Source organism: Corvus moneduloides, chromosome 1, assembly GCF_009650955.1.
Source record: "Corvus moneduloides isolate bCorMon1 chromosome 1, bCorMon1.pri, whole genome shotgun sequence".
NCBI lineage: Eukaryota > Metazoa > Chordata > Aves > Passeriformes > Corvidae > Corvus > Corvus moneduloides.
The window spans coordinates 100,661,615-100,676,206 of NC_045476.1; the positions used below are offsets into that span (position 1 = coordinate 100,661,615).

General features: G+C 39.5%; 1 protein-coding gene across 5 annotated transcripts in view; it reads left to right on the forward strand.

Moving 5' to 3' along the window:
• Positions 1–14,592, forward strand: part of TEX10 (testis expressed 10) — a 55,762-nt gene that overhangs the window by 18,612 nt on the left and 22,558 nt on the right. For all 5 annotated transcript variants that reach the window (XM_032120199.1, XM_032120225.1, XM_032120218.1 and 2 more), the window contains 2 exons: positions 2,838–3,013; positions 3,777–3,954. In XM_032120199.1, coding sequence (XP_031976090.1) covers positions 2,838–3,013; positions 3,777–3,954 — 354 coding nt within the window. The remainder of the gene's footprint in view (positions 1–2,837; positions 3,014–3,776; positions 3,955–14,592) is intronic.

Here is a 14,592-nt window from a genome sequence, read left to right on the forward strand (position 1 = left end):
AGCTTGAAGTACACTGCTACAAGCTTATTGTTACTGGCTGTGTGGCAGTCAGTGGATGTGTCAAGGTTGTGAAGCTATAGCCATGGAGCATTTCCATTATTCCAGCCTGAGGTCATGAGCTTTTTTTTTCCAGCCTGAGGTCATGAGCACTTAGTGCCTTTTGGTGTTCTGATAGTGGCTGTGTAGCCTTTCTGACTTACTTTATTCAAAAAAAAGGTTCTGTTGTTTTAGGGGTGTGCCTCTAAAGAGACTAGGTTTAAGAAACTGTCCTTCTGGGCTCCTGGTTCATCATGGGGTGTCTATTAGATCATGGGCAGCTCTTAGATATCTGACTTTCTTCAGATGTAGTAAGAGGAGATTATTCTCTCTATGTAATGCTGTTACAACAGTTTTTCATTCATCAGATGTGTCGAGATTATCTCTAAATCTTAACTTTTCCAGAAAGTATTTTTCAGTCAAGTCATCTAGTTCCAGCACCACAAAAACCTTAAACACAAATCAGGCTGCATCAATCCTGGCTCGTTTGGGAACTGCAGGTCCCCTTCAGGTACTGTAAGGTAGCTCTAACGCTTTGGGGAGACCTTTTGTTCTCCAGGCTGAGCAGCAGCAGCTCTCTCAGCCTGTCTTCATAGAAGAGGTGCTCCAGACCTCTGATGATCTTCATGGCCTCCTTGGGCTTGCTCCAACAGGTTGATGTCCTTCTTATTTCTGGGGACCCAGAGCTGGATGCAGCACTCCAGGTGGGGTCTCACCAGAGCAGGGTAGAGGAGCAGAATCCTCTCCCTTGACCTTCTGCCCACGCTGCTTTTGATGCAGCCTGAGACACAGTTGGCTTTCTGGGGGACGTGATCTGTTTCTGCCACTAAAAAAAAATCAAACCTCAGGTCTCTCAGAAGTCCTGGCATCCACTAATGTAGTCAAGCTTTGGAAAAATTGTTCCCTTCTACAGCTCCTTTGCTTTGTTACATCTTCTGTTGTGGTAATGCCTGAGTACATGTAATTAGATCTACAGTCAGAAATAATCTAATGCTATGCTCTGAACATTATAAAAAGTGTAGGGAATATGAAGAAAAGGAAAAAATGCTTGGGAATATCCCATTTTCATCCTCTTTTCACACAGAGTGAAAAAGAGACCTTTTTCATACTGACTAGTTTCCCTGAGGTTATATAACCACTGTTCTCTGTACTTACCTGAAAGTCTGGAGAACCTCATTCAGTTTCATGTGATCATATGACTATCTGGAAAGCTTTAACTTTCTATCTTTAGGCATCACAAATAGCAGTAGTTTTCCTGCTGTTCCTCTTAGTCTTCTACATGGATCTGTGACATTTTTAGTAACATAAGAATGAAATCTCAAAAATTCTTTGCAAAAAAGTATGACTACACTTACGTCTGACAAGACATTTGAAGACAACACAATATTTGTGTACTACACTGATCCATTTGTTTCTTTTAGAAACAAGTGGGGGTTTTTTTAATTTCTTGAAAATGTGGACTGTTCGGTAGCTCCTGGATGACATTCATGTTGTTCTATTCAGTTTGACGTCATAGCTCCTTCAGCCCTCCTCTGACTGTTCTCCTCATTCTTCTTTTTTTTTTTTTTTCTCAGAAGCTTCTCAAAAATAGTCTAAGAGAAACAGAATTTACATTGGAGCATTTTTCCAGAACTTTTTAATGAATTAGTTTATTTTTAGGTATGTCTGATTCAAGGATAAAGTAAGAGCTTTTGGCCTGTTGCTTGCTGCCTTGTGGACAAAAGAAAACTTGACTGATTTATTACATGGTTCAGAATTAAGTTTCATCTTGATGTTTTGGTTATCTTGTCTTTGGTTATCTTCACCTAATCACTGCACACATACATGTGGTCATTGTGTGTATTTATGCATATATAGTCTGTGTGTGTGTGCACATATGCATTTATATACTGGTAAGGGTCTGAAAAGGCTATTCAGCCTCACAATCTGCCTTCAGCACTGACCTATGTGAGATGCTATAGGAAGAAGACAAGAATTACTTTTACATAATACTCTAAGCTTCCAATCATTTGAAGCCTCTTCTTCCTCAGTGTGCAGAGCTTCTGTGTGTTTATCACTCAGTGGATGTCTGTATCATGAGCTTTGCTCATAATTGCTTGGACCAGTCTAAATCAAGAGCAACTGCAGCATCCTCTGGCAAGGAGTGACAAAGCTCAGCTATGTCAAGACCCAACTTACTTTTGCTTGTTTAATCCTGGCTCCTTCTAGCTTCATTTGATACTAGCATCTGTTCCCATCTGTGGGAAGATGAATCAAATGTTTTATTCCCATCCACTATTTCCATGTCAAGTGATTTGAGATCTCTGAGCCCACCTCCAACTCACCCACTTCAGTTGTCTGTTCTCCAGGCTTTTCCTACTGTTGAACAGTTCATCTCTTTGCAAGGCCCTTCTCTCTTGTGTCATGGGTACTTAATTTCCTTGAAAAGGTTTTGGTTGACAGGTCTTTGAGAGTGAAATAATCTGTATCATCATCATGCTACTCTTGTTGACATCTTCAGAGACCTACTTTGAACTTCTTGGTTTACACTTGGCGGTTTTTTTTCTTGTGATCATCACTTTGGTAGTAAGCTGATGAAATGCTTTTGGTTGGTTTATAAATGGTACTTGATTTGAAAAGCCTGAGTGACATAGAAATTTTAGCCTATGAAAGATAGAATTAGTCCATACAGTTGTTTCAGTTTGAGCCAGAAAGGAGAAATAAAAGCAACTTAATCAAGAATGGGAACAGATATTTTTGTGGTTTTTTGTTGTTTTGCTTTTTTTTTTCCCCCTCCAATTGATTTTTCCCTCTTTCTTTAGAAGTCGAAGTAAAGTTTTATCTCGTTGGTTGGCTGGCTTACCTCAGCAACTGGCTCTGCTTGGCTTGAGGAACCCTGAGCTTTCCAATCAGCTCATTGATATCATTCATTCTGCTGCTTCTCGTTCAAACAAGGAATTGTTGCAAAGTTTACAAGCCACTGCTGCTCGAATATACGGTAAGACTTTTACACTACTGCACAAGGAGTTTTGTCCCTCACCTGGCTGGCAGGTTGCTATAGGTGGAAAATCCTGTTGTTTCCTAGGTGAACGTAAAGACTGGGTGGGGGGCAGGGTTGCAGATTGGTTTGGTCCCCTATAATAAAGGTTAAAATGAACTATGTGTGCCATTTACTAAAGGATAGTATAAAGATTTGAGATCTTTAGTTCAAGTTAGCAACTAGTTAGACTGGAAGCTTCAGTTTTTGTGTGTCAGAGAATCACAGAATCATTTAGGTTGAAAAAGACCTCTAAGATCATAGAGTCCAAGCAGTATCCCTGTTCTGCCAAGTCCACCACTAAACCGTGTCCCCAAGTGCCACTTGTGTTTGAACACTTCAAGGGATGGTAATACTAGCACTTCTCTGGACAGCTAGTCCAATGCCTGACCATCCTTTTAGTGAAGAAGTTTTTCTAATATCCAATCCAAACCTCCCCTGGCAAAACTTTAAACCATTTCCTCTCATCCTGTCACTTGTTACCTGGAAGAAGAGGCTGACTGACCCTCACCTGGCAGCAACCTCCTTTCAGGTAGTTGTAAAGAGAGCTAAGGTTCCCCTCTCGGCCTCCTATGTTCTAGGCTAGTACTGCCTTTTTTTTTTGTCCTTTTTCCCCCCTCGTTGATGTTGGTTATAATGTCCTCATGTCAGCCAGTAGCTGAGGTCGTTGGTCAGTGCAGGCGGGGTGTCTGGGCGCGTGCTGACCGTGCGTTGTGTGCTGCAGATCCGCTCGAGGGCACGCTGGTGCTGCTGCCGGCCGAGGCGCAGCGGCGCCTGGTGCAGCTCGTGTACTTCCTGCCCTGCCTGCCCGCCAGCCTGCTCGCCTGCCTCAGCCGCTGCTGCATCATGGGCAGGATGTCCTCCGACCTCGCCGCCACCCTCATCGGCATCCTGCACATGAGGTACCGCGCTCTGCGCCTGGCTCTGGCCAAGAGCAGCCTGTGTGTGAATGTTCAGTCATAAAGCGTGAACTTTGTGATCAGTTTGCACACAGAAAATCAATATGACGTGCTGGCACTGATGGTGTGAGGCAAGTTAATGCTTGAGTCAAACTTTACTCCTAGCCTTTTGCTTTGACTCTGTCTTTACAATGCCTGATTTTCTCCAATATGTAAGAAAATCACACAATTGTTTAGGTTTGAAAAGAACTTTAAGACCGAGTCCGGGTGTTAATCCAGCACTGCCAAGTCTGCCTCTAAACCATGTTCTTAAGTGCCATATTCATCTATCCCTATTATTTTATTGTCTTTGTATATATTAATGAAGTCTACCAAGAATTTTCATCTCTAAACACAATCATCGGTGCTTTTAATACTGAGTCCTTTCAGTAAGGATGCAAAGCAGCATTAGCTTATCTCTTACAAAACCTGTAAGGCTGCACAGTATTGAGCACCTTCTACCCAGAATGTCATCACCAGTGGTCTTTGTCCTGTCACTAATTGCAGCTTTTCCTTGTAAATGCTTCAACCTGACACAGCTGATTGTGAAAAACAACCAACCAGTTTGTTTCTCATGTTCTGCTTTCTTTCACCTCACTTTTTGTCCAATTACCACACCTAAATAGCCAAATTACAGTTGCTAGGCAAGTGCCTTGTTTGAAATTACTCATGCTCTTGGTTTTTTTTGTCCTGGCTTGAAAGAGGATAGGTTTGCCTGTGAAGTCAGGGAGAGAGGCTGGTGTTCCACTGAAGTGAGTGGAGGGCTTGCTGAGATTTCACAAGGCTGTTTTGCTTTGCTGCTTCTGGGAAAAATATGTTTTTCTCCATTGGTCAATATTGTGGAACCTTGAATAAACAAGCAGGAATTAAGCTTATATGAATTATGCTTAAGGTGATTCTTGATGCTTTTAGGACCTGAAATGTTTTTAATCAAAATGTAACACAACACAGTGTACTGCCAAATACAGACCTGTTTGTATTAGCTGTGTAATGTGTGAGTAAGGTGACTAACGTAAGAAACGATAGTGGTGAGATTTATATCCTATATATATAATGCATTACTGCTGTAAAAGTGAAATTCTGTCTAGTTTTGGGAAGATGGACATCAGATTTTACTTTTAATAATGAAAAATTGTCTGTCATATACTGGAAACTCAGTGGCAAAGTATAACCAGTTCGGAGACAGTCATTGTAAGAACTAAAATCAGTAATAAGCACTCAGGTGCTTATTTTGTTGTTAGATTTTAGTGGATCTTCAATGTGGGAGATTTTTGTAGTAATGGAGTGCCTGTTATTTAAAAACTGCTGTGAAGCTGCAGGTGGGTTGTGGGCATTTAACCCTTTTGGCAGAAGACGCAAGTGGCAGACAGAGGGTAGTGTTCTTACCAAATTTTGTAGGTTACCTTCTGAAAACGGAGCAGGAGGAGTAAATTCTTAGTTTTCAGAAGTGCAAAGGAAATGTTTTGATTTTAATCTATGGCATTTGGAACATGTTTTAAACTTAAGTTGGATTCAAAGATTGTAGGTAATCAACCCAAGAAGTCCATCTGAAATCGCTAAACGAAAGAAAAATGTACTGATGTACTTACAGTGGTGCATTTTCTTGTATTGAAAATCCCTGTCAGTCCTTTCTGGAAGCCTGCAAGTTTTGATGAAACTTGAAAAAAATATGATTGCTCTTGACTTAGGATTACTTTTATTTGATAAGGTTCTTACTTCATTGAGAGGGATTAGTATTAAGGACAGGAAGTTGATTCGTTTTCTTTAGAAGCACATCTGAAAATAATACAAGTTCTTGGAAAGATTAAAATGACTCTTTCGTAGACAAAGTGAATGCAAGGCATTGAAAATGCATTCTTCCCTATAATATCCAAGTTAAAAACCTGTACAGGTTTTAACGTTTAAAAGCTTATAGATGACACCATTTTTAGCTTTGGCTTAGATGAAATGTATTTTGGGGAAGACTCCTTTTTTTTTCTTGTTTTTTTGTTTTTTTTTTTTCCAGTCATCATGACTGTAAACATTTTATCCTAAATGACTTGTCTAGGGTACCTTAAAGACTTAGAGAAGCAAGAGGATAGAAATGTTTGTGGCTTGAGGTGAGTGTCCAAAAAAAAGTTGCTTTGGCTAAGCATGCAAAGATAGTGAGTAAGTAATAGTAAATATTAACTTTTCAAGAGTAGGAGTCTAATACTTCTTTTTCATTGGGAAATAAGTGGTACAGTCTAGAAAACAGTAGTAGGTTTTCTAGATATGAACCGTAGCTGGGCTTTATGAGCTTCATAACCTGTTACTGCACATAGGATAAATGAACGAATTTTCTGTCTTTGATCAGAAAGGCCAAGCTGAACTATTGTATCCAGTTTTGTGGCTTGTTTTTAGATAATGACGTGGACAAACTGGAGTGGGTCTCAAGAAGAGGGAAGAATGATAGTCTGTAAATTGTAATAATGGGGAATGACTGATGAGGCTGGGAAGAAGTCGCAGTCAGTTGTGTAAAGGGCTGTTGAGGAGTGCAGTTTTAGCAGGATTAAAAATACAGACCTTAAATGTCAAGAGAATGTTTGGTTTGAGTGCTAGCAACATTTTATGAAAGCAGAGATGCGTACTGGAATAGGCTGTGTAGCAAGGGGATACAAATATACTTCACTGGAAGTAGCTTAGTATCAGGCAATCAGTTTGGACATGGATGGCAGAGGGCAAAGCCTTGAAGAAGTAGAGGGACTGGCTAACTCCTGGTCATCGTTTACAGCTCTTGTGGTGCTCAGAGTTAAACTTCCAAGTTTGTCAAATAAATGGTGCTATTAAAAAACTTACGTAATGCCACGTTTCTGTGCCACAGCTTGGTTCGTGGAACATTTTCTGTACCTTTAGATTATGACTTGCATGGAGAAACTGTCCCATTCCTCAGGAGCTGTCATTTATGAGTACCCCGGTGTTGTCAGTAGATGGCGCTGTTTCTCTTCTTGTACATTCCCGTTCTCTGTGCTGAGGGGAGATTCTCCCTAAATTTCTCTTCTCCTATGGAATCTGCTTGTCCGTCAGGCTTTAAATATATTGCGTTCAGGAGTGTCAGAGGGTTTGGTACTTGGTCTTAGTTCTTCAATAGCCTTTATTCCCGCACTGTTTTGACTGGCAGAGAATGGCTGTTTTTACTTGCATCCAAGAGTGCACGTATGGAGCCATGTGTATTTGTAAGGGAGCAGCTACATTAAGGTGGATTCACTGAGAGTACCTTTGGATGATAATAAAACTTGCAGTTCCCTGAACAATCATTAGAAACTCAAGGAATTCGTAGGGGTTTTTGTGTGTGTGTGTAAACAATAAAACTTAATAGTAACTGTATCCGGATGGCTCAAAGCACAGCCCTGTGATTGTATCAGGTGGCAACATTAAGTTATAGTTGTGTGTTACCTTTCAGACTTTTTTATTTATTAGAAATGAATTTTGAAAATATTCAATAGTTTCACTTTTTATTTTTGCAATGGTGAACTGAATACCCAAGTGGTCTGTAGGAGACCACTAGGTGAGCGCTGTGTGCTGAGAATTAAGATGATGCTGACAATATTTCCATGTAGAATGGGAAGGTTTCTCATCCTGGGAGGTTGGTTACTGTCTTGGGGTAACTGACAGTTACTATACTGTTAAATTATTGGAATGGTTTCTGTAGTGATTTTGGTCTACATTCACTGAAGTTGGCTGAGGCCAAGGACTGTTCTGAAAAAAAGCTGAAATGCAGCCACCCCGTTTTGGTTGCTGGTGTGAACATGGCCAGATTTGCACTAATTGATCATGATCTATCTCTGTTGCCAGTGAACAGACATTGCTGGTGTTGAGGTCACTGGGATGGCTACAGCTGATGAGTTTCAGGTGAAACTGAGGATTAGAAGGTGTTGTAGTGGCTTAATTTCCCTGCTCTTCTCCTCAAATGCCTGCCTTGTGCCTACTGTATGGGATCTGAGATCTAAGTAGCTTCAATAAATCCAGGCAGGTGATGGAAGTGTGCCAGGGTTTTGGGGTATAAGTCATACAGAAACAGGTGAGGAAAGGTGTGGAGTGACATAAATGAACAGTCTCTCACTTCTGCCTGAGAAATGAGAGAGAGAAACTTCTTGACAGGAGATGAGTTCTCCGAGTTGGCCTCTGATTTAAGCCTCTGATGAGCTTACTTTTATGGAGAAAAATTGAAGGGTCTGGCTAGGATTTTAGAAAGTATTTTGCATCAAATCTACTGGATGGATTTTTTTTGTGATCTTTAGGTGGTACCACTTTGATATATTGAGATAGACAGTTCATCTTGGTGCAGTGTGCCACATTTCCAGAAGAATTAACTTCAGTGTTTATTTTTCGTTCATGATTTATTGGAATAACTGTTAAATAATCAAATAGTAGTTCTCTGCTAGTTAGGGGTGAATGGTTTAAGTGTTGGTTTGGAGTATATAATATATGACATGAGTAGATCTTTGGCTTGAAGTTCCAGTCTTAGGTTTGCCTTGACAGTGGAGTTCTGGTAATCCCTTGAGGCCGTGGATATGGACAGGTAGACAGTTCTCTTCAGGAAGTGAAGAAATATATAAATCATTGATGGTCTGATAGGGGCTAAGGTAATAAACTTTAGCAGTATTGGAGGTAAAGCTGGAAAAATTTTTGGTGTAATCTCCCTATGCCTACTTTCTGCATTAATAGGGCAGAAGGGCTGCTTCAGACTAGTTTTAAAGGACTAGTGAGGCATATGCTTATTTTTTGAGCGCTTTTTGGAAGACTGACTTTGAAGCAAATATTTTTGTCAAATATGGAAATGTATTAAATGTTGTAAATGTACCTTCTTGTATAAGGTAGATTACTTTGTTTGCCTGACAAAGTGGAAGTCTGCTGTTCACATACCAAGCTCAGTACTGTTACAGTTGCAGAGAAACCCATTTGCCAGGCTCAGTGTTTTTGGCTGCCACTCAGTGACTTTGTGGTGATTGGGGGTCAGATACTCTTGCAAACAGATTTCTCTTTTTTCCTTCATTTTGTATATGGTGCTATGTTTAAGATTAGTAATATATAATCTGAGTATTTACTGTTATGTATTCTATTATGTGAATTGTGGATTAAGAAATGCAGATTATATAAATTAGGAAATTAGATTGCTGACTTTATGGGAAAATTTTGCTGTCTCCTCTCATTCCTTGAAGTACAAATAAGGAAACTGAAATGCGATTTATTTATGTGCCTTATTTATGCATAATAGTTATGGTTGTTTTAGAACTTTTTATCCATTGGAACAGTGTGTCTGGAAATTATTTCACTGTAATAGAGAGTTGGACAGATAATATTTCACTGCCTAGATAAAAAACAATGGGAGTTAATTTATGGCAATTTTCTCTTGAAGTAGAGTGTCCATAAATGTGATCTCCAATGGCTTCAAACAGCCATTTCTTGTTCTTGTGGGACTCCTTCCCTGCTGGGGTCTTGCCAAGAGTTGTTTCTGTTGTAGAAAAGGAGAAGGGTGAGGACCATATAAATAAAAGCTGAGTGCTCTCTGGCATAAATTGTGTGGGAGTTGCAAGTTTTCACAGGTTTGAGATAACCCTGGGGGTAACTTGCATTCTGCTTGGTGTAACTGTAAATGGACTCTCCTCTTAAGAGGTAGGGCCTTTAAAGTATTCTGCTGCTTTCCAGACAATAATGGGGGAGCTCAGCTGGCATCTCATCAAGCATCCAGGCATGCCTGTTGGTTCCTGCTAGCCTCTGGAATCTGGTGCTTAGAAAGAGCTGAGGTGGATGTTTTAACATTTGTTTGCTATAAGGTGTAAAATTCTGTGTCATCAAATATATTCCTGAGAGGTGTTTTAGAGTTACAATAGAGTTCTTTATAGATACTTCCTTTGTAATTAAATGCTACTTTTTCTTTATTTAGCCATCCTAGTTATTTTATCTGCAACCTTTGCCAGTACAGCATGAGAAGGCACAGTGAGAATGCAAAGTGTAGCTAACGAAGACCCTCTATACTACTTGATAAAAGAATTATTGAATGCATAATTGTAGTCAAGAAAAAGAAAAATAGCACATTCCCCCAAAGTGTTTGCAGCCTGGAGAGAACTTGGAGAGGATATTACAACCTGTTATTGTGGTTAGCAATACTGATAGAGCAACTGAATACAATAAGTCTCATGCAAATAAAGTGTAGAAAATATACCAGGACAGTATATTTATTTTAAAAAGACATCAGCAAAATGAAAGTTTTGCTAAAATGAGCTAAATTCATATTAAATGAATAACACAAAAAAGAGGAAACTCTCAATTCATTACAAATGGTATGTAATGGAAAGGCAGCTCAGAACATCTTGGAGACTAAGTCAAAAATCATACATGTATAGAGAGGTATAGTAGTTATGAATGGGTTGCTAGGAAAAATGCAACAATAGGTCTGTGTTCACTGAAGTGCCTTTTCTGGCTGTATTTTTACACCCCTCAATTTAGAAACAAAAAATAAAGGAGGAAAGTAACAGAAGTGCTTAACGCACTATTGAATAAGCTAACATTAAACTAAACATTAGAATGTGCTTTCAAAATGCTGTCTTTTCCCTGTTGGGGTACCACTGAGCATGAAGGGTAAAAAAATGATCTGTTTTCCTTGCTGCAAGATGAGAAAGGATCTGTAGTTCTTGAGAATCAAACCCTGGGGTGGGTTACAGTGCATTCCTTCATCCACATCTGGTCAACAAATTTCCTTTTTTTCGCTCACTGTTTTGTAAATGTCTAGGACTTGAAAGAGTGAGAAGTCCAAGCTTGTGTTTAAGGACACAGCCCCTAAATTTTTCCCCAGGTCGGTTGTAGTATGATGTTCCTAATCAAAGGGAAAACAATTGTGTTGCTGCACTTCAATTGCCGCCGCCCAGTAAATGCCGTTTGCTTGTTAGTGAATGTTTCTTCTGATTTGTGCTCTCATTTATAATGTGAAAGCAGTGCTTTTTTCAGACAACCTCTGCAGCTCTGGAGCAAATGAGCAGCTGACAGGCTTACTTTTAACAATGCATAGCTTAAATTGTTGTTTTCTTAAAATAGGCTTCATATTTTTCCTCAAATCCCTGGTAATTCCTTTCAGATGTTTGTTGTATTTTGCCACGTTTTCAGATGGAAAGACTTGATCCTTCAAAAGACGTAATGAAAGTTAAAACAAAAAACTCACACTAACAAACCAATGCCTACACGTGATAACCTGTTGGAGGAAAAGGAGGATAAAAACCCCTCACTTGCTCTTGGAGCTTACATTCAGGCCCTGTGCTACCTGGAACTAAGTTGGTCCAAATGATGAGATGGGTATATGGTTGGGGAAGTATTCCAAGATTCAAATTCAAATTTTGGGGTTTTTTTGAGTTTTTTTTTTAGCAATTTCAACATCATTTTGTCACAGTCATGGTTTCCTGTCTTTTTCAGAACTGATATGAAAACTGAGAGTGCTGATCCTCATTAGCAATGGAACTCAGAACTGATTTGATTAAGTTGATGCAGGACATGAGTTTATACTTTATTGCAATTGAATTTCAATCTGACAAATTATTTTTCATTGAAGCTGAACAGGAATAAACTGTGCCAAAGCTCAGATAAATATTGGCACAGGGCTTTTTAATGTTTTAAAAGAACATGTTTTACCAAAGTGCAAGTACACGCCTACACTGGGAGAAAATGTTGTAGATTTTTCTTCATAGAGGTGCAACAGTTGTGGTGTGGTACTTGCATGTGATTTTGCTCCTTTCAGTGTGTTATGTTGCTTATACACACACAGTTCCTGACAATGACAGTATGGGAGTGTTTGGGATGTATTGTAACATACCTTTCATGCTTATAGGTAATTCCATAAGTGATCACCTCGTATTTGACAGGTGTTTTTACATGTAAGCATGATTTTAGATGGCAGTCAGACAATGCAGCGATCATTACACAGCTGGCTGGCTCTAAGACATGAAGAGTTCGTAACAGTCCTGTGAGGAGGCTGGCTAGAAGAAACACCTGTACAGTGTTGTCCCAACATGATTTTATCAGCAGAGCAGTGTTTCTGGGCTCAGACAGTAACCCCCAGGCAGTGTGCTGAAGGATTTGAGTGGGTCTTCTAGAAATAAGGGAAGGATGCTGCAGTGTCTGTGTGGAAGTCTCCCACTTCTGATGCCTACTGATCAGTAGCTGGACAGCTCTGTGTTGATAGATAAACTCTGGGCTGATGTTAAACTTGCTGTGTTGAGAGATCATAGGTAGCACAGGTCATAAAAATAGGAAGTCAAAAGAAGCAAGGAAGCCTTTTCTCTACACCTCTCTGTGTATCAGTAAAGATTTTTTTCTCAATACAATGTCTAGTTGATTACAGTGGAAGATTTGCAAATGGTAAAGGGGTGCTGTCCTACGTATCTGTGGCCCTGGATTGTGAAAGAAAACTCAGCCCTGTTTCATGCAGTGGAAACAATTCCTTATGCTCCTTGGTAGCAGTGTAATTATTTTGGCTATTGTGGAAGAACCACTTTGCTTCTCATGTTTCCAAGGCCTTAACTGAACTCTTGGCTATGCCAAAAGAGCTGCTCAGCTGTATCCTGATGAGCTGCAGAACAACTGAATGTGGGAGGTGCTGGTGTGTCATCTTCACTGTTAGGTAGATAAAGTGACCGAATTGCTTTGTAAGAAGACAAAAAAAAGACAGGGTAGCCTTGATTAGCTTACACTTCTAAGTACTTTCATATACTAAATAATGCGAGTGCGTGTGGACTTTTGTCATCTCTCTTTCTGGGTTGTTCCTCAGTAGTCACTGTGGCCCAGGGAACATGAGCCTCCAGTGATGTCTGTCTTCTGCCGTATGAGCTGATCAGTTCTACCCACCATCTCCTGCCTTTAAACCAATTATCTCTGGATGTAAGGATCTTTGTTCCTACCCTGGGGTTGCTTAGATTTCTAGAATGTTTTTTCCTCAGTATTATAGGGTCTTCCATATTCATGTGCAGCTACCATTAACAAGATTTCTAAGAGATGCATAATGCAAAAATTGTTCTTCCAGAAACCATTCTGTCTGTTCCCCAGCATGACACAGGTGTTCACGTGTCAGCTCATTTCATCCATTGTTACAGTGTGTATTAATTTGCCTAGTGCAGGCACTGATGTTACAGACCTTAGTTATATGGAACCTATTTTTAAAAATAAAGCATAACAACCAGCTCAAAAAAAAACCAACCCAAAACACCAAAAAAAACCCACACCAAAAAAAACAACTTAAAAACCCCCAAAAATATCACGGCTTTTGTCACTCCATACTCTTGCAGGTGTCAGGGAAGTTCTCAGATATCAGGTTGCTCACAGCTGCTAGTTCAGTTCATCCTTGCTTTGCCATGGAGTTCTTTTGCAAGGTGAATGCCATCTCATCCTGGCAATTCCCTTCTGGTTTGTTGAGTTCCATAATATTTTGTTCAGCTGAAGTTTCAACATGTTATCTTGAGGAGAACCAGCACAGTTTCTTTGGTGATCAGAAATGGGTAGAGTCCCTGTAACTGCTGTCCTATGGCAATCAAGCAGGCTAAGGCTATTCTTGTGCAGTGATTGTCTGCTGGGTGTACAGAATCTCAAGAAGTTTTCTGCTCCTGATGTGTTTGAAGGACAATTTAATAATAAATTATTAATAGTATCTTGGTGGTTAAAGCACTTGCTGAGGTTGTGGAAAGTCTGTGTTCACTGTCTTCATCTGAAGGGGAGATTGATTTCCTATTTCCTAGCACAGTGACTTAGTCATTGAACTATTTTGAGGATGTGTACTTAATAATTTTATTAAATTTTATTAAATTTTCACAGAGTTGAGGCCTAGAATGCAGTTAGGTTTTTCTTCAGGAAATGAGTGAATCAGCTACTGACTGTGCCTATGACTGTTTAAATGTTCTGTGCAGAACAGAAGTATCAGTGAAAGAAATAGAGGGGAAACTCCTTTTACAATGATTTTTTAACCCAGAATTAAAAAAACAGTTGTGGGAGGCATTGGTTTAAATCTGTAATCAGTGGTTGATAAAATCAATTTAAAATAGGATCACTTACTACAGTACAAGTTTTATATCTCAGGCTGTTGTCTTGCCAATATTCAAATAATTCTGTAAAGCTTCAGGAATGCTCTGCACTAGATATTCCTAATTATGAGGTATTGGATTTTATTTTCCTTGAACAGAAAACAGAAGCCCTTAACATTGCACTTCTTGAATGTTACAACCCTCACATTTATGAGCAGAAGGGTGATAGTTATTAATGCCTCAGAAGAACTGTGAATCTTTCATTTGCTTTATCATGTTTTGCTTTAAAAATATGTGGAGACTGAATTCGGGGTTGAAATTAGTCACACTTTTTTTCAATTTTATTGCTAAAAAAAAAATAGAATCAAAACCCAAGTCAAATCCAAATTCTAAGGAAAACTTGCTTAGCAAGTGCTAGACAGGTGCATTGCTGTCTGAGCTGGAGTTTGAACAGTGTGTTTTACAGGAGGACAAGGGGGAGGATAATTTCTAAAATTACTGCAGCAAGGTTCATCAGAGTTCTCCTACTAGAGACCTCTAAATTACCCAAAGACTACTTATGACTGTATAAGCCAAAATCAGC